General features: G+C 41.7%; 4 protein-coding genes across 4 annotated transcripts; 1 reads left to right on the top strand and 3 right to left on the bottom strand.

Annotated features, from left to right (window-relative positions):
* Window positions 1-612: 612 nt before the first annotated feature.
* On the bottom strand, window positions 613-1,938 carry LOC127786431 (F-box protein At5g65850-like). Its single transcript, XM_052313843.1, has one exon. It carries the CDS (start codon window positions 1,936-1,938, stop codon window positions 613-615), a length of 1,326 nt encoding a protein of 441 aa, XP_052169803.1.
* Window positions 1,939-8,229: 6,291 nt separating this feature from the next.
* LOC127786412 (meiosis-specific protein PAIR2-like) lies at window positions 8,230-10,415 on the bottom strand (the record flags this gene model as incomplete). Its single annotated transcript, XM_052313820.1, has 6 exons — window positions 8,230-8,275; window positions 9,533-9,644; window positions 9,734-9,823; window positions 9,943-10,011; window positions 10,092-10,215; window positions 10,314-10,415. Coding segments are annotated over 6 exons (543 nt in total), but the record flags the coding sequence as incomplete, so codon positions are not given.
* Window positions 10,416-11,376: 961 nt separating this feature from the next.
* On the top strand, window positions 11,377-12,702 carry LOC127786360 (F-box protein At5g65850-like). Its single transcript, XM_052313745.1, has one exon. The coding sequence runs from the start codon at window positions 11,377-11,379 to the stop codon at window positions 12,700-12,702; it is 1,326 nt and encodes a 441-aa protein (XP_052169705.1).
* Window positions 12,703-20,435: 7,733 nt separating this feature from the next.
* On the bottom strand, window positions 20,436-21,458 carry LOC127759926 (uncharacterized). Its single transcript, XM_052284139.1, has one exon. It carries the CDS (start codon window positions 21,177-21,179, stop codon window positions 20,667-20,669), a length of 513 nt encoding a protein of 170 aa, XP_052140099.1. The 5' UTR covers window positions 21,180-21,458; the 3' UTR covers window positions 20,436-20,666.
* Between the last annotated feature and the right edge of the window lie 3,666 nt (window positions 21,459-25,124).

The following is a 25,124-nucleotide window of genomic DNA, read 5'->3' as shown; positions in this document are numbered from 1 at the left end:
TTGCACTTTCTCTTATTGTATGTTATTTTTGTTCCCCCAAGGGGCAATATCCTGAATGGAGTCCTAAAAATGCTTGTTGACCTGAAACCTGACACTTCCACTAAAGTTCCTTTCAAAGTGTGCATTTTTACACCTGGAACATACAATTTTTGGAGGGGAAAAAAAGAGATAATGTATCAGTAAATGATCAACAATTCTATGTATCAATGTGCTTTGCACGTGCATGCTCACTGGTATGTAATAAATATATCACTTCACGATACAATAACAAGTTTAAATTTGATTTCTACAAATTGATTAACAAATCAAACTATAACTATGTAATTTATCCATAATCAAATTTGTTGATTTTTTATAATTTTTAGAAGCCGAATTTTTGCGAAGTGATATATTTGTGAATTCCTCGCAGCCTTGCGTTGGCAACGATTTTGGACTTTATCTGAAAAAAGAAACTGATCGAAAGCTCCACGAAGTGGCTTAACACGTACTCTCCTATAGCAATTAAGGATATATTTGTTTGTTGAGAGATGAAACTGGCCACACTTGATTAACTCTGGAAGCGGTGGATGCAAATATATTAAGTATTCACTCTGCCTAGCTACGAGCTCAGGATTACATATGCTCACTATTGGAAAGTTGTACAAACTTAATATTTCCTAGGTCATGCTGCATGCCAGGAAGCCGAAGAAGGCTCTCCTGGTACAGGAAGAGACGTATTGAATCGTCGTCGTCCCCCGAGCTGTCAATGGAGGCCACCGTCCGGAGAGTGCCGGAGTCCGGGTCGTAGACATGAGCCTCGTGCGCCGTGGTCGCGACAAGAAGCTTCCTCTTCTTGTCTCCCGGGCGGGAGCCACCAAGGTAGGTGAGCGGGACGACGAGCCACGGTGCCGTGAGCAGCTGGCGCTGGCGCTGGCCCGGCGCTGGCAGGTCGACGCGGTAGTCCAGCGACCAGCTCCCGGTGTCGTAGTCCTGCAGCTTCCATATCTCCAACAGCACGTCGTGGTCGCTGCGGTGGCGGACGTCGCGTACCATGCACAGGCGGCCGTCGAGCTCCGCGAGCGTTTTCCCAACCGGCATGGCCACTTCCTCGCCGCTCCCGGACCTTATGCCTTTGGCTCGCAACAGACGGTAGTTTCTGACTCCGTTCAAGTGGACCGGAACGAGGTCGACCATTGAGAAAGGCGGCTGGGGAACACGGCGGAAGGACTCGTCGGCGAGCGAGAAGGAGAGGACGCCGTGGGGCTTGTCGAGGTAGTTTGTCCTGAAACTCCAGTGGAGGCACCCATCCGCGAACACCGGCTGCACATCGCGGTCGATGCAGGCGTCGTCGTCGGTGAAACCGAGGCCGAGCTGGAACGACGAGATGGCCCTCCAGCCTCGGGCGTCGCCAACGGTGAGCACAATGGCGTGCAGTTTGCCCACTACCTCTTCGTCTATGCCTAACTGCACCACCTTGAACTCTCTGGCCAGCGCGTGCGCGTGGAAGCCCATGCCAGTGGCACAGTGAGGTCGGTGCGACCGCGGGAGATGCAGAATCTCACCTGTGGTAGGGTTGCACACGGAGTAGGCTTCGCACGGCCTGGCAATGAGGACGAGGCCCCAGCAGGGCTTGGAGCCGATCACTCTCGGACAGTCGAAGCAATTGCTGAGCCACGGCAAAGTCCGCCTACTGAGCCCTCTTCTTATTCGGTACGACCCCATGTGCGTAGGTGCAGGCTCCAGGAAGGTTAACTTGGCGGCGGCGAGAGCGTGGTGTCTGTCTTGGAAGCCGGGCAACGACACCTCGGCGTTCCAGGAGCGGCAGGTGCAGCGCAGCCTCGCCAGAGACCTCGCCGGCAGGCGCAGGAGCACCTCCGTCACGACGTGCTCCGGCAGCGTGACCGCCGACCGCTCATCGCCCGTCTTCCTTTTCTTGCTGGTTCGCGGCCTCGCCGCCATCACGTACGTACGGATCGATCTATGTGCGATTGTGCGCGCGTACGCGTAAACCGCCGGCGGCGGACGAAGCAGCAGGACGCACGCGGGATGGAGATCGATCGGTCCAGGCCAACTGATCCGGCCGCACAGGGATTTATATATATACAATCCGAGTAGACTTGTCGTTTCCATATAAAACTCTAGTCATCCTTTCTTATGCGGGACTCCTCCTATATCCGTCCTCCTATATCCGAAGGTTGTTTTCGTATAGGTCATGGTATGTGGTGGGTCCTACCGAGATTTAGTCGACTACTACTAGGTATGTGGATATAAAGGTTGAGGGAGTCAAACCAGGGTTCTTTGGATATAAAGGTGAAGACGCCCACCACCAAGATAGCATTACTACACTGTTTTGGATAGCACCCATAGTGTTTATGTCCTGTCAAGTTCTCAGCGCCAAAGACATTGGCGCTGAGCTCCCATGACCTGGCTTCCACTGCCATAATGTTTATAGCAATCATAATGCTTTAATTTATTAACTTTTTCATTGACTTTTTCTTCATATTGTGAATTCTTATATTGTTTGAACCCTATTAAAGAAGCTAAGTGACGAAAGTCACTCAAGTAGTAAGTTTGAGAGTGACCGTTAGAGCGACCACTTGTACTTATAGGCCTTGGCAACCTATAGTCTTGTTACGCAACACAGCTTCACTCGATTCAGTAAATTAATAGTTCAAACCAGCCTCGCTCTTCCTTGAAAGAAAATAGGAATCTATATACTCAGCAACATTCTAGTAGCATAAAACCTTTTTGAGTGAAATACATGGCCGGCCCCTAAACTTGTGTGGTGGTGTCACTTAGGCCCTGTTTGATTCAGTTTAGGATTATTATAATATGGATTATTAGATGTAAGCTAAAACAAACAGATAGCTTATTATAACATATTATTACAATCTATAAGCCAGATTAATGTAATATGGTAATCTACTCTAAAGGTGCCTTTTTAGATTATTGGGTGGCTAATAGCTAACAAGCAACTAATAATCCAGAGAAACAAACAGCTAACAACTTATTTTATGTCGGCTTATTATAATCTAGCTTATAGTAACCTGGCTCGATAATCTAGATTACAATAATCTTAAGCTGAAACAAACAAGGCCTTAAGTCCGTGAACTTAAAAATTGCACGTCTAGATCCGTGAACTTGGTTTAATGTACCACCTTGGTCCAAACGTCCTTTGACTGCATTTGACCGCCAACGTGGCATGCCACGTAGGCAACACTTTTGCTCTCAACCCCCTCCACATCACAACACGTCGCATATATCTCCTTGTAGCTATATAGTAACACCAGAATCCCAAAAAAAAATCCTCAAATTGTTCTTCCCTCTCATTTTTCTCCTTGCATGTATAGAAAATGCGGTCCCGATTAGCAATTGCCATTGCACTGGCTCCCGCCGCTAATTCAGCTGCACTGTACCACCGGTAACCCCGCTGCACTGCGCTGCCTCCTGCCGCTAATCTCACCGCCGAGGCCGCCACAACCGCTACCTCTCGGCCTCCTTCCGCTAACCTCACCGTCGAGACCCTAGCTGATTTAGGGATATTTTGGGGGATTTGGGTTGAAATGCATTGGTTAGGGTAAGTTATGTGTAGGGATGGCAGTCGGGCACGACGGGCACGGGTGGTGACTACCCATGCCCGTGCCGCGAGGTAATTTATGCTCGCGAGCATGCCCGTTACTACATGACGGGAAAGGAGTACTTCCCATGCCCGTCGCCCGCGGACGCCATATGCCCGTGGGCATGCCCGTTTACATGTCCAAATATCAGTTCAACCATATCCCACAAGCAAAGACAATGTCACAATTTAAAGAAAAGGTACAGTAGTACCAAGTTCAATACAAGCATTACAAGTTAATCAATCTGATGACGCTCTCTCTTGTGGCTCGATCTTCTGGTCAGGGGATAACTCTCGTTTTGATCGAGTGTGACTTTTACGACGTGGCTACCAACCAGAACAAGTCCAGGACGCCGTGCAATCGGTACACCACAAACGATGTCGTACCAACCGTGACGCGCGGTTGATGATCCCTGCAATGCAAACGAGAGAACACTGCAAGAACAAGATAAGATGCAATCTAAATATTGCGAATAGGTAATTAAGCACGAAGAAATAGTTGCGATTGAAGTGGTAGATCTAATCGACCCGGCAAATCAACACACCAACTATTGGGGGCTCTGAATCAATAGTCGCCGACTAATCGAACGAGGACTAGAGACAAGGTGAATGGCACTTGGCAAAATTCAACTAAACAAAACCCAAAAGTTTTTGAGGATGTAGAAAGCTATTTATAGAGAAAAATAAAGCTAGGTTTAAGTGCTAATTCATGGAGGTGGAGGGAGACACTTCCGAGATGGGCCTAGTCTATTACAAGGCCCAAGGCCCAAGTTCGGTTTCAACAACAGCACTGTCTTGTTTTGGCTATTCCCGTTTACTCGAGATGAATTTGGACATGAGACCGGATGCGTTTGAAGGTAGCGAGATAAGCTTTCCACGAAGTCCAAGATCACCCAAATCGGAGTTGGCATGAAGGCGCTAGGTCCGTTTGAAGTCAGTGCTGTCTCCGGAGGCCGAACTAGACTTGGACTTGGAATTATCATTGAAACGTGTAAAGTTATGAGCGTATCCGACGAAGTGATGTCCTCATCATCTATATACCAATCATGTAATATGGATAAAGCACAAAATCAAATCAAAGATCTACACAGACTGAGAACCTGAAAAAAGTCATCCTATCGAACAGAACTACACAGGACTGAGAACCTGAAAAAAGTCATCCTATCGAACAGAACTGCACGGAGAATCTAAAAGAATAAGAATCATCCAATCGGACAGTTACACAAATTGAGAACCCTAGAAAAAGGGAAAAATCACACAAATGAGCGAGTTTCCCGTCGGATCCGGTTGTTCCGAGCTCGTCACCATTGCTGTCGACCGCGCTCCTGTCATAGCCTGGCCAGCCGGGCACGGCCACATTCACCACATCCCCAACTGCGCTGGCACCCCCTCCCTCTACCCCGGGGCCCCACCCTCCAGCGCTCTCCTCCTGCTCGGAAACAAAGGAGAAAGAGAGAAGGACAGCCGTCGCTGCCGTCTCTGCGCCGTAGGCTCGTAGCCCCACCATCGAGGCCGACGGGGAGAGGGGAAATGGAAGGATGGTCGTCGTACCCTCACCTCGTTGCATTGCGTCGAGCACTCGCCAACATCGTGCCATGCTAGCGAAATGGGAGGGAGAGGGGGAGATGGAACGGTGCTGCCGGTGGGGGAAGGGGAAGGGAGACGGCGTCACCGATGGAGGGGGGAGGAAGGGGAGCGGCGCCGCCGGTGGGAAGGGAGAGGGGGAGCGGCGGAGGGGAAGAGGCGCTGCTGACGCCGTCGTTTTGAGAGAGAGAGGGGGGAGGGGAAATGATTTTAGGGTTAGCGTTTGGGCTGCCGACTTTATATATATGTCCGGATCAATCGGGACTGTTGATCAGATCGAACGGCTGCGGCTTCTCCCGCGTCGGGTTGCCGTTCCCAGGTCGCCACATAATTGGGCCACCTCATGGGCCATGTATACACTCCGCACAGATAAGTTCAAATTTGGTCCCGCAAGTTGTCCCCGAATTTGAAATTCATCCCTAAACTACAATGCTAGGCCAAAATCAGTTTATTTTTCTAAGCAACTGATTTAATTATTTTTTATATTTACATAAATTTGTTTGCTACTATTTTAAGCCATTTAAAATTACTGGGAAATTACAATCAATTATTTAATCACTCATAGATTATTTTTAGATAAATGAAACCAACAAAAAAATTATCTAGAAAGTATTAATCATATGATATTGTATTTGACCAACGTTAATATGGTTTCATGTCAAAATTCGCACATATTCCACTAAAGATTTTTTAGTGAATTTTATTTTGATACTACAAAGTGTGTTTCTTTCCCATTGCAGATGCCTTTACCTTTTTCCTTTTGTAGAGCATGGTGAAATCAGAGCTATAACTGCCCCTGTTTATGAAATTTTGTGAAAGTTGGAATATGTTCTAAATGTGTAGAAAATTTGGAATATCTCACGCATGTATTATAAAATTTGAGATACGACCTGAATCTAAATATGTATACAGTATGAGATATGTTTTGATATTTCCAGTATAAAACTTGGAGATATTTGTAAGGTATGTACAAATTCAATATTTTTTTGCACGTGTTATAAGTACACAAGCAATCTTAACCATCCATATTTGTTTGATATTCACCCGGTGCAACGCACGGGCATATTTGCTAGTAAATGAATATTATATTTTTAAATTAGTTTCTATTGCTACTCGGCCGCATAAAACTACACATGGGAATTATAGGAAAGGTAGAATGGTGGAAATGTCAGAGATTAGACCCTTTACTATTGGCAAAATATAGTAAGATCTGGTAAGGTTGCAAAGTTGTAAACCAAATGCATCTCAACACCAACAACGTTTGGTATTACCAAAATGTGTTAAAATTCAGTATTACATTGGACGCGCCTCAACAAATTATGCCTCAAAGGAAGCTCCCTTGTTTTCGGTCACGGTAAAATCCGGACCATCTCGACAGTCCAGTAGCAATACATATAAAAACCTTAATGCAGATCTATAAAGAAACTTTATCCTTAGATTTTTTTTGAGGGCTATACTAACGCGAGCCAATGTAAATCAAATGGAAAAAGCATTTTCCTGGGTATTACTAGCATGCAACCATCATCTGTAAGAACGAGGTTTAAAAATGTTGAAACAACAGAGCACATCAAATCTTCGTATGTTGGGTGGTATTCTTCTCGTGTTTACAAAAGACAAAATGAACACATCTATCCAGTTTACGCAGTCCTTTTCCTACTAGATGGAGAGGATCCATCTTGCCGCGGACGCTTCAACTTCTGTATGCATTCTCCATCATTCCTCGTATGCTTCAAAGATGGGTCGCTGACATAGTGAAAATAATCCACGTAATACAGTGCATTCTCGTCCTGATGAGCTAGACCAACAACTTCTTGAGTCCCTCTCCACTGAATCTTGCATTTGTGAGCAAGCCTTGTACATGAATAGCCGTCACGGTCTAATTGACCTTCGGATATGAGATTCTGTCTGTTTTTGCATAGAAGAAAGCATTAAATTGGATTAGTAAACAGTTGCAACCCATACGTTATTGGATGAGAACATTTTCAACATACGATTCAATTGTAATGAACATACCTCAGTCCCTTACAGTACAACACATTAAACAGTGTTACTGTACTAGTCTTCACATTTCCAATTTTTGAGCTTAAAAATGCACCTCTGGGGGTAACAAATGACTGTACCTCGTGTCTTGTATCAGATAGAAGTCCCTTTATACCAGTCATGTGATTGCAGCATAGAGAATCAACTACCCACAAATTTTTCTGCAAGTAAAGACAAATTATGAGAGGAAGTTACCGGGTATGGATAGAAGGGCTAGAAGCCTAGAACTAACCTCATCAATTGCCGTTGAGGACAACATCGATCTGGTTATAGCTTGTTGTTCTTCTTTTCTGCATATGATGCTTCGAACTATATATTCATTTCTCTTTTCGTGGAGATATCCCTCGCCGATCATTTCACCTTTATTTACATCAAAGATTTTAATCCTTTTATCTCCAACATACATGAGGGTGTTAGAATCATCCAGTTCACCAAGAGATATAACTTTAAATTTGAGAGTAGAGTGGTAGAATACTGGACTCAATTTGATTTGATCATATATCACTTCACCGGACATATGCAGGCACACTGGGTCGCCACTAGCATCATAAACAGTATCCTGATGTTCAGTAGGAACCTCATGGAGATTTTTGAAGAGTTTATCATCATCACACATGTGGTGGCTAGCACCAGAATCAAAATAGAAGTTGACATCTTTCTTAGTAATGCAAAAAAGGTGCCCTTGTTGGATTTTGCTTTTTGGGTCCATTGCAAAAACCTAATTAAAATGAGACGGCAGAGGTTGTTCAGGCGAAAAGAAATTGAAAAGTGCATGCATTGAACATAAGAATATAAATAGAGATAAATTATCACCTTGTTGGAATGAAAGGGATTGTTGGAGAGCACTGATTTTACATCATGTAAACTGATCAAATCTGAATAATGAGCACAAAAAGACATTTACTCAGGGCTATAGAGACCAATGTTCAGAACTAGTTTAAAATGACTCATACAATTACCTTGTGAGTAATCTGATAAAGTAGTATGTAGTGGGAGCGGACAACGTTTTCTCATATCATCATAACTCTCGAAAAAAGGAGGTTCATAGTCCAGAGGCTGACAATAGGGGGAAAAGAAGGTTGTGTTAGTTTCCAGTAACAAAGTTGTATGGAACAATTTTCTGTCAGTGCATAGAGATAGTACATCAGTGTAGCAGCTCAGAATTTCAGGATGGATCAATATATATAACTATAACTAGAATAGAGAGGATGCACTCACTGTTTGATCATCAAAGTATAACAACCTCATCATGATGATGCGCTGAATACAGAAAAATCCACAGAATCAAGTTAGCATGTCAAGCCTTGGGTTGACAAAAATCAAATGATATGAAACAAATTTACCTCCTCCGGAATTTTTTCCAAGCCACTCATGACTGAGATGCATTTTTGGACCAATGAACATGCTGAAATCCTGAAAAGGAAACCATGGCGATGTCAAGGCACATCCATTTAAAAACTGTAATATTGCAGCCATTACTCCATAACTAGCAAGGGGCATCTGAACTAGCATGCTTTCCCTGCTTCTCTTTTGTTCTTTCTTTTTTATTCCATAATCTGCTCCATAACTGTGTTTGAAATGCTATTTGCAATTCAAGGGTGGTAATACTGCATTCATATATCATGTTTGCTATGATGCCCATATGAACTAACATGCAGGTACTAGCATATGGGTAGAGTACTTTTCAGTGGAAGCTACTAGTGTATGAACTAAATTATTCAGCAGTGATAGATATAAAATATTTTTCAGGTTAATATTACTACTGGAGAAAACACCCATGGTTCACTCAATTCAGTTGAACAAAAAGGCATAATACATTTCACTTTGAAATAGCCACATAGGTCACTGGAAATACAGAAGGGTCTCCTTGTTCATGACAATTTTCTCGCACGCGCCTTTTGGTCATACTAATCTAGAAGAATTTTTTGAGGTGAAATAGTAATCTAGAAGAATATCCTTAACCAATTATGTAAACAATACTCCCACATGCATTTTTAATATGTAAACAAGGCTTTACTTTGCTGATCAACCAGTTAGTTGGTTTTGATTGCATATTGAAATACCAGTCGAAGCTGGGCTAGGTTGTATTATAATCCTGAGTATGGAATGAAAGATCAAGAAAGTTCAGTTCTACTGCAAGAAGGATGTTCATCTCTAGCACCTCAAGTTATGCATGTCACTTTGTTCACATTTTGCCCTATTCAAAATCTGGTTCATTTCATTCACATGTTTCCCCATTCAGGACCTGTTTCACTGCTGTACATGTCATGTTGTCTGAACCATGAAGTTCTAGTAGAAGTAAAAGAGGCTCACCAAATTTGATTAACAAAGCTCTCAGCTGCATCGGACCTCATTGTCCATATACTTTGAGTGGATCCCGTCAGCCGTAAGTCGATTGTAATTTCGCTGAAGTATGTGAATGATACTGCAAAAGAAATGTAAATGTGTGATAGTTAGCCATGTCAGCTTGATATGCTATTAGTAAGCCAAAGCCCCACTCTAGCAGAAACTTACGGCAATACTCCTCCAACAGAGGGCCCTTCTCATCATAGATAGAGAAGATGATAGTTTTGAGGTACTTCTTTTTCAGAGCATCATAAACACCTAAGTTTGATACCAAAAGTTAATCAAATGGACAGATAAGAAATTGTTTTTTCACGCATAACCATATGCTGGACAAGCAAAGTATTTAAGGAGCTCATGCTATGTCGGGTACTTTTCACCTTTTTCTAGCCAATCAACAAGCCTTTGGGACTCGTCATCCATCGGCGTAAGCTTTTTTATCTGCATCCCTGTCATAAGAAACAAACTTATCAGTTCATTGCTACAAGTGTGACAAAAGAATAGGTATAGATTCAAATAAGATTTCAACCTGTCGGTAGAAAAGGCATATCAGAGAAGAACTCCTTAGAAAACAATCCTCTCACGTAGCATATATTGTAGAAGACTATTTTAATAAGACTCATCAAGCTGTCAGTTAGCGCATCATCATTCTCCTAAAATAAGTTTAGCAACAATAAATTAGTTTAGCAAACACAATTGTTGCATGGACAAATCTAAATTATTAAATAGGTTGGAACCGTGAGAAAACAACCTCGAGCAGGCTAAGAAATGCAGGTGGCCAAGACAGAAAATATGCAAATACATCAACCGGCACAGCAGCTGGAGAAGAAGTTATGAACTGAAACTCCAATGATCAGAAAACTGAAATTGTTGATAATGATGTTCATAATACTGTTTAGCACTTTGCAGCCACAAGATAAACCTATTGCACATCGCAGAACAAATTGGAGTTGTGGAGCTCCAGTCCGTGTTATTGAGGAATGTGATGTGGTTTATTATGCTTTTAGTTGTGCTGAACAGGTGGAGAACACTCTTGAGCTGGCTACATACACTGAAGCTGTTGTTTCTGGTGATCGTGAAAAGTGGATTTCAGTTATGCAGGAGGAGATGCGGTCTCTTGAGAAGAATTGCACATGGGAGCTTGTGCACTTGCCAAAATAGAAGAAGACTAACGAAAATTTGACAAATTGACCCTTTTGAAAAACTTATTTAAAAAATAGACCGTGCCAAAAACTTATTCCAAAAATGAGCCGTCATCTGAGCGCCATCGGGCATGGCGCTGAGATATAACGTCTCAGCGCCGAATACGTTGGCGTTGACCTCTTATCCGAGGTGGCAGTGGAAGCCAGGTCATGGGAGCTCAGCGCCAATGTCTTTGGCGCTGAGAACTTGACAGGACATAAACACTATGGGTGCTATCCAAAACAGTGTAGTAATGCTATCTTGGTGGTGGGCGTCTTCACCTTTATATCCAAAGGACCCTGGTTTGACTCCCTCAACCTTTATATCCACATACCTAGTAGTAGTCGACTAAATCTCGGTAGGACCCACCACATACCATGACCTATACGAAAACAACCTTCGGATATAGGAGGACGGATATAGGAGGAGTCCCGCATAAGAAAGGATGACTAGAGTTTTATATGGAAACGACAAGTCTACTCGGATTGTATATATATAAATCCCTGTGCGGCCGGATCAGTTGGCCTGGACCGATCGATCTCCATCCCGCGTGCGTCCTGCTGCTTCGTCCGCCGCCGGCGGTTTACGCGTACGCGCGCACAATCGCACATAGATCGATCCGTACGTACGTGATGGCGGCGAGGCCGCGAACCAGCAAGAAAAGGAAGACGGGCGATGAGCGGTCGGCGGTCACGCTGCCGGAGCACGTCGTGACGGAGGTGCTCCTGCGCCTGCCGGCGAGGTCTCTGGCGAGGCTGCGCTGCACCTGCCGCTCCTGGAACGCCGAGGTGTCGTTGCCCGGCTTCCAAGACAGACACCACGCTCTCGCCGCCGCCAAGTTAACCTTCCTGGAGCCTGCACCTACGCACATGGGGTCGTACCGAATAAGAAGAGGGCTCAGTAGGCGGACTTTGCCGTGGCTCAGCAATTGCTTCGACTGTCCGAGAGTGATCGGCTCCAAGCCCTGCTGGGGCCTCGTCCTCATTGCCAGGCCGTGCGAAGCCTACTCCGTGTGCAACCCTACCACAGGTGAGATTCTGCATCTCCCGCGGTCGCACCGACCTCACTGTGCCACTGGCATGGGCTTCCACGCGCACGCGCTGGCCAGAGAGTTCAAGGTGGTGCAGTTAGGCATAGACGAAGAGGTAGTGGGCAAACTGCACGCCATTGTGCTCACCGTTGGCGACGCCCGAGGCTGGAGGGCCATCTCGTCGTTCCAGCTCGGCCTCGGTTTCACCGACGACGACGCCTGCATCGACCGCGATGTGCAGCCGGTGTTCGCGGATGGGTGCCTCCACTGGAGTTTCAGGACAAACTACCTCGACAAGCCCCACGGCGTCCTCTCCTTCTCGCTCGCCGACGAGTCCTTCCGCCGTGTTCCCCAGCCGCCTTTCTCAATGGTCGACCTCGTTCCGGTCCACTTGAACGGAGTCAGAAACTACCGTCTGTTGCGAGCCAAAGGCATAAGGTCCGGGAGCGGCGAGGAAGTGGCCATGCCGGTTGGGAAAACGCTCGCGGAGCTCGACGGCCGCCTGTGCATGGTACGCGACGTCCGCCACCGCAGCGACCACGACGTGCTGTTGGAGATATGGAAGCTGCAGGACTACGACACCGGGAGCTGGTCGCTGGACTACCGCGTCGACCTGCCAGCGCCGGGCCAGCGCCAGCGCCAGCTGCTCACGGCACCGTGGCTCGTCGTCCCGCTCACCTACCTTGGTGGCTCCCGCCCGGGAGACAAGAAGAGGAAGCTTCTTGTCGCGACCACGGCGCACGAGGCTCATGTCTACGACCCGGACTCCGGCACTCTCCGGACGGTGGCCTCCATTGACAGCTCGGGGGACGACGACGATTCAATACGTCTCTTCCTGTACCAGGAGAGCCTTCTTCGGCTTCCTGGCATGCAGCATGACCTAGGAAATATTAAGTTTGTACAACTTTCCAATAGTGAGCATATGTAATCCTGAGCTCGTAGCTAGGCAGAGTGAATACTTAATATATTTGCATCCACCGCTTCCAGAGTTAATCAAGTGTGGCCAGTTTCATCTCTCAACAAACAAATATATCCTTAATTGCTATAGGAGAGTACGTGTTAAGCCACTTCGTGGAGCTTTCGATCAGTTTCTTTTTTCAGATAAAGTCCAAAATCGTTGCCAACGCAAGGCTGCGAGGAATTCACAAATATATCACTTCGCAAAAATTCGGCTTCTAAAAATTATAAAAAATCAACAAATTTGATTATGGATAAATTACATAGTTATAGTTTGATTTGTTAATCAATTTGTAGAAATCAAATTTAAACTTGTTATTGTATCGTGAAGTGATATATTTATTACATACCAGTGAGCATGCACGTGCAAAGCACATTGATACATAGAATTGTTGATCATTTACTGATACATTATCTCTTTTTTTCCCCTCCAAAAATTGTATGTTCCAGGTGTAAAAATGCACACTTTGAAAGGAACTTTAGTGGAAGTGTCAGGTTTCAAGGTCAACAAGCATTTTTAGGACTCCATTCAGGATATTGCCCCTTGGGGGAACAAAAATAACAGCAAAAGTGATTAAGTTTTTTTAGCAATTAGAAGTTATTTATGTCTTTTGACTAAGTCCTTGAACATCCAATGGTCTACACTAGTTTGTTGTAATCAAGTTTTGTGAGCAATGGCAGAAATGAAGAGTAATGATTTTTTTTTTGGTTGCATCTAACTGTGCATTGTCTACTAGTGTTGCATTTTTTTACTAGCCCTCTTTACATCTGTTTTTGTTATAATTCTAATAAAAAGTTAATATGTGCTTTCCTGAGTTATTCAGAACAACAACAGCCTGCATGGCTGCATTTTTTTCTTCTTTATTCTGAATGACCCATCCCAATATTGTTGCCATGTTAATTATTTGTGGAGCCTGTCAGTCAGTTAACTCTTTTGCTGTGAAATTTGATCAAGAGGCTCAACTACAACACCATGTTTGGTCCATTCCCTTCTGCATCGGCTGACTTGTCATGTGAGTAAATTCATCTGTTTTGTCATGTAGTTATCTGTGTTTTGTTTCTGCTGGAGTAGGGGAAGCATCGTTGCAACTTTATGTGAATGTTGCATTTCATTTTCAGATATTAGTTGACTGATCTGTTAAACTCCTTGCATCTGTTAGTAGATTCAGAATTCCCTAAATATTGATTTCTTTCCTGTGTGTATTTCTACCATCTTCTTTGTTCACTGGTCATAGCACGGATTCTTTCAGATGAAGGCCAGTGCCTGCCATGCAAAGCCAAGCACTTACTTTTAGCTGCAATACAACGCATGTTTGTCAGTCTTGAGCACTCTGCAAAACTGACCAACATTTCTTTTATTTTACAATTTTTCCCTTGCTTCTCAGGTTGGCCTCTGCACGCTGCATGTGAACAGTTCGGTAAACATAAGTGGTCACAGCGTCGAGTTTAACCAGTCTTATCAAAGCATGACAATTGTCGAGCCTAACAATCAAATTTATAGCTTCTGTTAAATCAGTATAGTATCTATTTATACTTGTTTTTTGCTGATGCTATTGCATGAGTACTGAATTTTTGGAGAAAGTTAAGCATGATTCTAGTTATAGTCCAGTTACAATCCATATGCACCGTAGTTACAGTTGTAACTTTTGTTATTTCTCACTGTAACTGAATGTAGGTAGTTAGATTATTTTTGTTTACTACATGTGTCATGACTAATTTTTTTATATATAAATTTGTGCTAGATGAAATTTTCTACGAAGATCCTGGTCAAAAAAAAAATTCTACGAAGATCACATATGATGCATAATAATAGGTAAGCATGATATTCTATCCTTCAACTGTCCTTGTTACTTGAGCCTTTGTTCTATCAGCCCCTGCACGTAATTTAGCACAAGTATGGTTGGTGTATGTAATTGAAAGCATTAGAAATCATGTTGTAATCTGACTACCTAACTTAAATATTTTGTGTTTCATGCAGTCTGAAATTACAATAGTTCTAACTTAAAACATACTTACAGTACAACTCATCACCACTTACAGTGCAATTACAGTCGAAATATACCTCACTTACAGCTGTAATTTCTGTTATATTTCACTGTAACTGACTATTGGTAGTTAGATTTTGTAATTGATTGACATTGGTTTATTACTGATTTGTGTGAAAACTAGGACACTTGTTGTTTGGGAACCCTAGGGACTCTTTTTGTCAGTTGTGCATGCAAAAGTTAGAATATGTGTGAGTTTGTACTGCTTCCCCTTGTGTTGTAGGTTTTTTTTTCCAATCAATGCTGTGTACGGTCATCATCCATTTTTGAATTAGCTATATGTCTTTACTGAAATTAGCTAGCCTTCTTGCGTCATTGCAAGTGTGAGGCCACTTCATTTATGTTGCCTGTTAGTGTATGCAACCAACATTAACTTTCTTTTCTTTGTCTTTGCGTAGATTCTGCTTGATTTTTGCATAATAAGTGTTGCCTGGACATAACTCTTATGTGTCTATTAATTCCTTTCATTCAAACATAAAAGGAGAACTTGTGCCTTTTATGGTTTATCAGTGTTTTTTTTATTTTTGTTGCAACGTTTAGATGTTTTCTCCTAGGAAAATACCCCAGAAAAAAAATATCTCTTGAGGCATTTGAATGGTTGATCTAAATCTGTATTTGATGCCCACTTCTTACATCTGGTGATTTAGTTAAGTTTTCAAATGGTATTTTCAGTTATGAATTTTGTTCATCAGATGAAGTCAATATTTTAGGTTTCATGTAGTTTTAAAACACACTTACAGTACAACTTATCATCACTTATAGTGCAGTTACAGTGGAAATATACCTCACTTACAGTTGTAATTTCTGTTATCTTTCACTATAACTGAGAGTTGGTAATTAGATTGTTACTTTTTTATATTGGTTTTATCAATGAATTGTGTGAAAAGTGATGGACTTGTATTGCACTTATAGTGCAGTTACAGTGGAAATATACCTCACTTACAGTTGTAATTTCTATTATCTTTCACTGTAACTGAGAGTTGGTAATTAGAATGTTACTTTTTGATATTGGTTTTATCAATAAATCGTGTGAAAAGTGAGGGACTTGTAGTTTGAGTAACCCTAGGCATCTTCATCTTCTTAGATCTGTGCCTGATATATTTGTTTTTGCTAGTTAGTAATGTAGACCAAGTTTTGTACTGTTATTTTCTATTTATCTGTGTTGCCTTGTGTTTCATGCAACACCATCCATCACTAGTACAATTTAGATCATACTTACAGTTCAACTCATCACCACTTACAGTCCAGTTACAGTGGAAGTATACCTTAGTTACATATGTAATTTTTATTATTTTTTCTTGTAACTGATTATTGGTAGCTAGAACTTCATTTTTTCTTGTAACTGAAATTGTCACGGTGGAATGTCCTTATTACCATGTATATATCGAATCTAGGGAGGCTGATGCCCTGCTAGATGGGCATTTTTATAGTTATTATGAATTTTTAATTCAGAGTTAATTTTGGCAGGATTATCTGATTTCAGTTCTTTGGTTCACAAAGAAAATTTTCATGCATAAAGAAAATCCCCATTTTTGCAGATATCTCGTTGCATATCCTAGCAGTTTACTGATGCACTGTTTTCTGCAATCCTGACAGGTGCTGTTTAGGCAGAAGCTGAGTTTCATGGTGGCATTTCAAGCTCAACATATGAGATGTGCTCGTTTGATCAAATCGGTTGTTAAAGGTATTAGAGCAAATATCACTGATTGATACATGTCTTCTCTGCAGTGATTTCTAACAGATGTTTTCTCCTTGAATGAGCTTGTAAAATTCTTTACCAATTTTTGTGAGATTCCATTTTGTTCTCTCTGTGCACACATGCCACAATGAAAAATGTTAATGAAGTTCTGAGTTAGTAATGGCCTAGTTTTGTACTGTGGAATCTGTTTTCTACACTAGTATGAGTATTTTTTTTTCCTTTTCTTTTGTATGGTTCCGACCATTTGTATTGTGTCAAAAGTTTTGAATGATAATTTCGTGTCTAATTTCTTGGGCTCTATGTTTTGGGCTTGATTTTCAGCCTAATTGTTGTTTATTTTTGTTTCCATAAGGCCCACACGGTAAAAAGTTTGTTTCTAGTTATTTTTTTTCTATGCATTGGATGTAGATCTAAGGGCTGGAAAAATATGGGTGATTTTGCCCCAAAAATCTGTCGACAACCAGATAGACGGTTCCCTTGCTGTACCAGGAGAGCCTTGTTCGGCTTCCTGGCATGCAGCATGACCTAGGAAATATTAAGTTTGTACAACTTTCCAATAGTGAGCATATGTAATCCTGAGCTCGTAGCTAGGCAGAGTGAATACTTAATATATTATATTTGCATCCACCGCGTCCACAGTTAATCAAAGTGTGGCCAGTTTTATCTCTCAACAAACAAATCCTTAATTGCTACAGGAGAGTACGTGTTAAGCCACTTCGTGGAGCCTTCGATCAGTTTCTTTTTTCAGATAAAGTCCAAAATCGTTGCCAAAGCAAAATGTTAATCAATTTGTAGAAATCAAATTTAAACTTGTTATTGTATCGTGAAGTGATATATTTATTACATACTAGTGAGCGTGCACGTGCAAAGCACATTGATACATAGAATTGTTGATAATCCTGAGCTCGTAGCTAGGCAGAGTGAATACTTAATATATTTGCATCCACCGCGTCGCGTCCACAGTTAATCAAAGTGTGGCCAGTTTTATCTCTCAACAAACAAATCCTTAATTGCTACAGGAGAGTACGTGTTAAGCCACTTCGTGGAGCCTTCGATCAGTTTCTTTTTTAGATAAAGTCCAAAATCGTTGCCAACGCAAGGCTGCGAGGAATTCACAAATATATCACTTAACAGAAAATTCGGCTTCTAAAAATTATAAAAAATCAACAAATTTGATTCTGGATAAATTACATAGTTATAGTTTGATTTGTTAATCAATTTGTAGAAATCAAATTTAAACTTGTTATTTATTGTGAAGTGATATATTTATTACATACTAGTGAACGTGCACGTACAAAGCACATTGATACATAGAATTGTTGATCATTTACTGATACATTATCTCTTTTTTCCCCTCCAAAAATTGTATGTTCCAGGCGTAAAAATGCACACTTTGAAAGGAACTTTAGTGGAAGTGTCAGGTTTCAGGTCAACAAGCATTTTTAGGACTCCATTCAGGATATTGCCCCTTGGGGGAACAAAAATAACATACAATAAGAGAAAGTGCAAAGCATAATTTGTGGCTTTTATCAGCTGAAAACCAACATAGCTAATAGTTGGCACTTAATTAATAAAGGTTGTTCTCTTGTTCACATATTAGAAGACAAAAATAACGAATCTAGGAAAGCATTTCCCCCCATTTTGATTTAGGCAGCAACTGAAGGTTACATCTGGGAGGGGGAGGGCGCCGGCCGTCTCGCCCGCCGCGCTGTGCCACTCCCGCCGTGCCAGGCCGGCACCCCGCCGCCGCGCCCCTTGCCAGAGCGCCATCCTGTGCGCGCGGCCGCGCCAGGCCGGCACCCCGCCGCGCGCCATGCCCGCCCCTCCCCCTCTGGCGTGGAGAATCGAGAAGAAAGGGGAGAAGAGAACAGAGAAGGAGATAAGAAAGAGAGAGAAAGAGGAAGAGAAGAAGGGAAAGAAAAGGAAGAGGACACTTACAGTTGGGACCCACCTTCTTTAATCCAATGAAAAACTTTGAATCGAATTTTATCGTAGTAAATGAACTCATGAAAAAGTTGTCAAAAACAAAGTTGCAGAACTCATTGACATCTACCATTTTTATTTTGGTAATTTTTCCATCCGAGTTTTATTGAACTATAGAAAATTTGAATTTTAAAATATATGAAATTGAAATAATTTTTTGGGTAGTAAATGTTTTCAAATGAAAAAAACTGTCAACAACAAATTTGTAAAACGCATCAAGATCTACAACTTTTGTTTGGGTCATTTTTCTATGTGACTTTGTTTAAACAGTTTGAATTTGAATTTCAAAATATGACACCTTCAAACAACATTTTCAAATACTAAATGATTTCAACTGAAAAATTCATCAATAACAAAGTTTTATAACTCATCAAGATCTATAACTTTTATTTTTGTCATTTCTTCATCCGACAAAGCGATAGTTACATTTTTTACAAAATTTACATATCTCACATATGGTTTCATAAGTTATAAGAGAGATATGTAAATTTTGTGAACAATGTTACTATTGCTTTGTCAGATGAACAAATTATCAAAATAAAAGTTGTAGCTCTTGATGAGTTCTACAACTTTTATGTTCATGACTTTTTCAGCTAAAATTATTTACAGCTTCAAAATATTATTTGAAGTTGTCATTTTTTTTAAATTCAAAATTTTAATTGATAAAACAAAGTCACAAGAAAAATATGGCCAAAATAATAGCAGTAAGAACACAATAACACAATAGTAAGAACACAATAACACAATAGAGCATGATTTTACAAACATTTAGGAAAAAGAATCATCCAATTTGGACTTCATATGAGTGCGATAAACTAGTCTTAAGGAGCTGCATGAGAAAATTAAGGTCGATTTTTGCATACACCGTCACCCTAAACCACAAAATTGGATATAGCAAAATTATTAACACTAAAATTTGGAAATGTTGATATGTTCTATTAGAAAAAATAACGAATTATATTTCTTCGTTGATTTGTGATGCTTAGTTTGAGGGGTTTTTATGTTCCGATTAATATTCGTCACCGTATTCGTTTCGTTTCGTATTCGCTCCGTATCTGTATTCGACAATATTCGATTCCGTTTTCGTATCCGGGGTTTCCGATTCCGATTCCGAAAAAAATGTGAAAATGAATATGGTAGAGCTAGTTTCCGTCCGTATCCGATCCGTTTTCATCCCTAGCTGCTAAGAGATCTCTAAGAGCAAGTTTAATAGTATAGCCCACTACTAGCTTTAATTTATCTATAGTTAATTTAATAGTCAATTCATACAATAGTTGCTTATTATACTATTAATATATGATCCCACCTGTCATACACATATTGTGTTTTGTAGTCTGCGACTACAGATCTGTAACCCACTACTTCTCTCTCTCATCTTTTATCTTATTAAAATATGTTTATAGCTCACTAATAGTCTACTATTGTAGCTGCTTGAGGATCTGAATGAAACTCAACGCAAGTTGAGCGATATAAACTGAACTTTATCCCCTGCGAAAATCAGACCGCTACAAGTCTACAACTGGTAGCGGTCCAAACTCGGCCCTTCAAAGGTATAGTAGGCCCAGAAATTAACTTGGACCGCAGGAATCAGGATCAATCGAGCGTGAGGACGACGATCAGATGCAGAGCTCGCGTGATTTCCAAGGAGTATTCATGAATTAGTGCCCAAATCATTGCCGGGAATCTCAGCGTCCATCGATCTAGCATTGCCTGCTGCCGTGGTATCATCGAAACCGATGGGTCTCGCTGCTGTTTCTCTCAACTTTTTTTTTTCATGTACAAAAGAAGAAGAAAAAAAAGAGTGCCGGGGAGGGGGGGGGGGGGATCCAACATGACACACAACCTCACTTCATGAGTTGAGTTCATATATATATAACTTGCAAGTGGTTTAATTTTCATTTAATTTCGCATCAATCAGAGCTGCCGACTTGTTTAATTTTGTATGAACAAGTTCGTTCGCTTTGGTAAACCCAAATGAACTTTAAAAAAAGTTGCAAAATGTTGTTCGAAGATACAAGAAGATAGAATGGAAGTCGCTTTGTGCTTCGAAAATTATACACAGTTATTGATTTCAAAATGTAAAATCGGCACATCACTAACACAAAAAGTGAACAAAAATATTTACCGGCCACGAGAGGAAATTTACACACCAGGCAAAAAAACCACTGTGAATTCAGAGAAGAAAAAGAAATTAAGCTAGGCGCTAGCTCAGGGATCCTCGGTGATGCACGAGAGGTGCGGCTGCCACGGCGAGGCATGGCTGCCGGTGCTCATGCGTCGCCGGTGTTGGTGCTGCTGCTTCTGCGCCCTCATCATCCTCGTCGTCTCCGGCGACGCGCTGCCGGCCGGGCTGCCCAACCGATCGGCGGCGACGGCGCTGCCCTCTGACTTGCTGCGGACGTGGTGCCCGCGGCCGGCGCCGCCGCCGCCGGTGCTCGTCCTCCTCTTGGCGTCGGGGACGGAGGCGGCCGGGATGAGGAAGTAGATCTCGCCGCGCTCCAGCTCCGACTCCGGCGACACGATGAGTATCCGCCCCGCCGCCCCCTGCTGCGACGAGCACGGCCGGCTCAGAACGTGGTTGGGGTGCGCCGCCAGCACCTCGCCGGCGGACACGGCGCGGCCGTACTCGTCGACGCGGCCGCTGAGGTGCACGATCCGGACCAGGTCCAGCGCGCCGCACGGCAGCACGCACGCCAGGCAGCATCTCAGGTTGTTCCCCATTTCTTCTTCGCTCCTCGGTCGAACACTTGGCGATCGAGCTAACCACCTACCTACCTACTAGAGCTTAGCTTCTCTTCTCTTCTCTTCTCTTCACTGTGTTGAGCTCGGTGAGGTTGGCCATGGATTGTATATATAGGAGAGGACAAAATGACAAATTAAAAGAAGCCAAAGAGAGAGAGAATCAGAGAGACTTAGCACTATTAACAGTAGGGTTTTCATCACTACACCGTTTGGTGAGATCACCTCACCTCACCACTATGCTCATCAGTCATGTGTGCCATGACCTTATCTAGATCCTAAACAACAATTAGGTTTGTCTAATCATGGAGAGATGCTGGGTTCTACTAAGTACTAACCCATGTTCTAATGTTTTTTTCCTTTTTTCAAGATTAGCAGCTAGTGCCTTAATTAGTTAATTGTGCTGTGTTTTTTTCTTTCTTTTTTTTCTTCTGCTGGCTGCAATGATTCGAGCATCATGGACACAGCCATGCTGCCTTGCTGTACCTTGGTTGTATGCTAATATGCTATGCCATGCTACCCTCTGATGAGTGTGCTTCCATTGCATGCATGCATGCATGAGTGCTGCAAGCTAGCTAGCCGATTATACTACGAGTGTGAATGCTCAATTGGATATATGGGAGTTTAGGTAGCATGGATTTGTTTAAGGGCCTCCATTGATTAGTTGTTTGGTGCCTTCATCTATATAAGTTAATTAACATATGAACCTGGCCGTGCAACATCTTAATTTTTTTTCATAGTAGAATTAAGGTGAATATGGAACAGACCATATGCTAGCCTACAAGCTAAGAAAGCTATAGTGTTGTTACTTCTGATGGATTGTATATATAATGGCTAGCTAGCTTTTTGAGATGATGATTAGTTAGTATGTTAATTCGACGTGCTACCATACGCTGAACTAATCGAGTGATTAGTCGAGCTGAACGCAACGACAAGCCAAGCTGTGACAAAAATTATTGTGCAGGTAGAGTAGTAGCTCTCTGGCTTAGATCATCAGTGCGGTCAACGCATTGCACGCGTTGATGCTTGCCAGTCGCCACCGTGTTTCAGCTAGATTGCGTTGCAGGACAAGTTTGCATGCATTGCTCGCTAGCTTTACAATTTAGCTCGACAGATCGACCACAGCCGACGACCTGCATAATTGTTCCATCCATGCAAGTAGAGGCAGCGCGAATTAAGCTAGGAGGATAACAATTATGGCTCAACTTCATAAATGTATGACACCACCCCTTACTAGGTATAAATTAATATAATCTTGGTATCTATAAACATGGTTGTGTACATCTAAGTTTGGTCGCAAAAAAGAATTACTAAGAAATGGACTATACATGATTAAAAAAAAACTTTTTGAAATGGAAAGTATTCATATATTAGAATATGTGTATATATAAATACAGTGAATTTTATTGTAAAAAATAAGGTGTTCCACATGCTGCCTTTCCTGCGTAGGAACTGAGCTTTTATGCGGCACGGAAACCAAAGCAAGCAATTAACCTATAATTAATTAATTATTAACTATTATAAACTTAAAAATATTCATTCAACTTTTTTAAAAAAGCTTTTATATAAACTTTTTAAAAATTATATCGTTTAATTAACAGTTTGGAAATATGCTAGCGGAAAATAAATGAGAGTTAATGTTTAGAATATGCTACCCTCTGTTTCAGATTATAAGACGTTTTAACTTTGGTTAAAGTCAAATTGCTTTAAGTTTAACTAAATTTGTGAAAAAAAAAGTAGTAACATTTTCAACCGAAGACAAAGTTATTATGAAAATATATTCAATTATTTATTTGATGAAATTAATTTAGTATATAAAATACTACTACACTTGTCTATAAACTTAGTCAAACTTATAACCTTAAACGGAGGGAGTAGAACGGAATCTAATTATAGAATTGTTATGGCTACTCATGTGGATCCACTGTGAGTAGATTCCTAGCTCGATCGCGGCATTACTGTGTTTGAGCTGTGCGAGAGATCGACTGGCAAGTTGCGAGTTTAAAACATGCTCGAGTACGCGCGTACGAAGAACGGTACGTTCGTAGGCACGGCCACGCACGTACGTTTGTCCACACGTGGGAAGGAAAACACCGTGCCCGATCGGATCCGTCGCGCCACGGACCGACACGTGTGCGTCACGTGGGCCCGGGGTCCACGTGGGCGCCTCCCCTGTCCATCGCGGTGGGTGCACCTAACATGTGCTTTCCCATTTCCAACTTTAAGATTCGGACTCCAACCGTTAGCTGTGTATGACGTAGCTGATTAAATTCGAGAGTTTTTTATACGTAGACTCACTGGGCCGCCATTAGACGTTAGTGAAATCCGAGCCCAGACATGTGCTGTTTTGTTTCTTAAATATTGGGCCACGACTTCAAGCCCAAACACAACCCAGACCACGTACCAGCTCGAAGTGATTGTCATTACCACGCGATTACAGAACAGGCCCAGGAACAGAATTGTCATTCCCTCCAGTGATAACTGAAGATTTCGTCAGTTCATTCTAAAAAAAGATTTCAATTCGTCAGTTCACTTTTTCGGGAGCTGTAAGACTTTCTCTTTTAACAGAGGAAGGAGCTCAAAATTAAGCAACTGTTGGGTAGTCAACGGGTGAAAATCTAAAAAAGAAAGCCAGATTACCTAGCTTTAATTTTCTGGATTGCATAGCAACTTATTATCAGAGGTTGCAGCTAGCAGAGTAGTCTGCGTTCGGTTGGAGAGGTTGGTATACCCGCTACTAGCTCCAATTCATATATAACCGATCTAATAACCAATTTATATAATAGTTGCTTACTATACTATAAACATATGGTCCCACTTGTTATACACACATTACGTCTTGGAGTACGTGCTACAGCTGGCTACATATATGTAGCCCGCTGCTCTTCTATCTCATCTTTTATCTTATTAAAATATGTTTATAGCTGGCTAATAGTCTGCTATTGTACTTGCTCTAGAGCAAGTTTAATATTACAGCCCACTACTAGCTCTAATTCATCTATAACCAATCTAATAGCCAATTAATACAATAGTTGCTTACTATACTATTAATTTCTGTCATACACACAGTGTGTCTTAGAGTACGTGCTGCAGCTGGCTACAGATCTGTAGTCCGTTGCTTTTCTCTCTCATCATTTATCTCATTAAAATATGTTTATAGCTGGCTAATAGCCTGCTATTGTACGTGCTCTCAAAAATTAGATTAATATAATTTTTTACAACAACTTTTCTACATGCTACATCCTGAATAATTAGTTGATGAAATGGACAAAATTAGAGGTGACAACCTTTGTTTTTGACTGAAAATTAACCACCTTTATTATAAAACTTGCTCTTAAAGGTTTTGGGAGAGTACAACCACAAAACGCTCCCAATTAGAGCTTTAGTTTGATTAGCTCTTGTTTGTTTTATAGTCACACTTATTACAATATTTCTTCTCTTTTTTATAATCCCACATATCATCAACTCAAAAAAATGTGGCACAATCATGTTTTTACTAATAAAGGTGTGGCTCATTTTTTTTACCAGCCACAACTTATACAAGTATGACACAAAAGTACATAAAATGATGGTAAATTTAGTATAGCATTCAACCATCTCTTTATACGCGAATGGTGCATGAAGAACCACCATGTGAAGTTCGCTTAGCTGCATGCCTACTTACATCAGTTCTTTGTAATGTTGAGGCGACGACGACGGTCAACAGTTGTCAGCTAAGGCCGTTGTTAAGTTTCCCACATATTTCTAACTTTCTATCACATCATATCATATCAAAAACTTTCTTACACACATAAATTTTTAACTTTTTTTTCTAAATTCTTAATTTACTTTAAACTTTTAACTTTTTTTCAGAAACTAAACCCACCTTAGAATGATGACAATTTTGACGATAGTTGTGCCGTAGCTTTCGTGAGTGAGCTACTGACT

The sequence above is a fragment of the Oryza glaberrima genome, chromosome 1 (genome assembly GCF_000147395.1).
Source record: "Oryza glaberrima chromosome 1, OglaRS2, whole genome shotgun sequence".
Taxonomy (NCBI): Eukaryota; Viridiplantae; Streptophyta; class Magnoliopsida; order Poales; family Poaceae; genus Oryza; species Oryza glaberrima.
The sequence above is the reverse complement of the archived record's forward strand: the minus strand, read 5'-3'. Positions and strand labels throughout refer to the sequence as shown.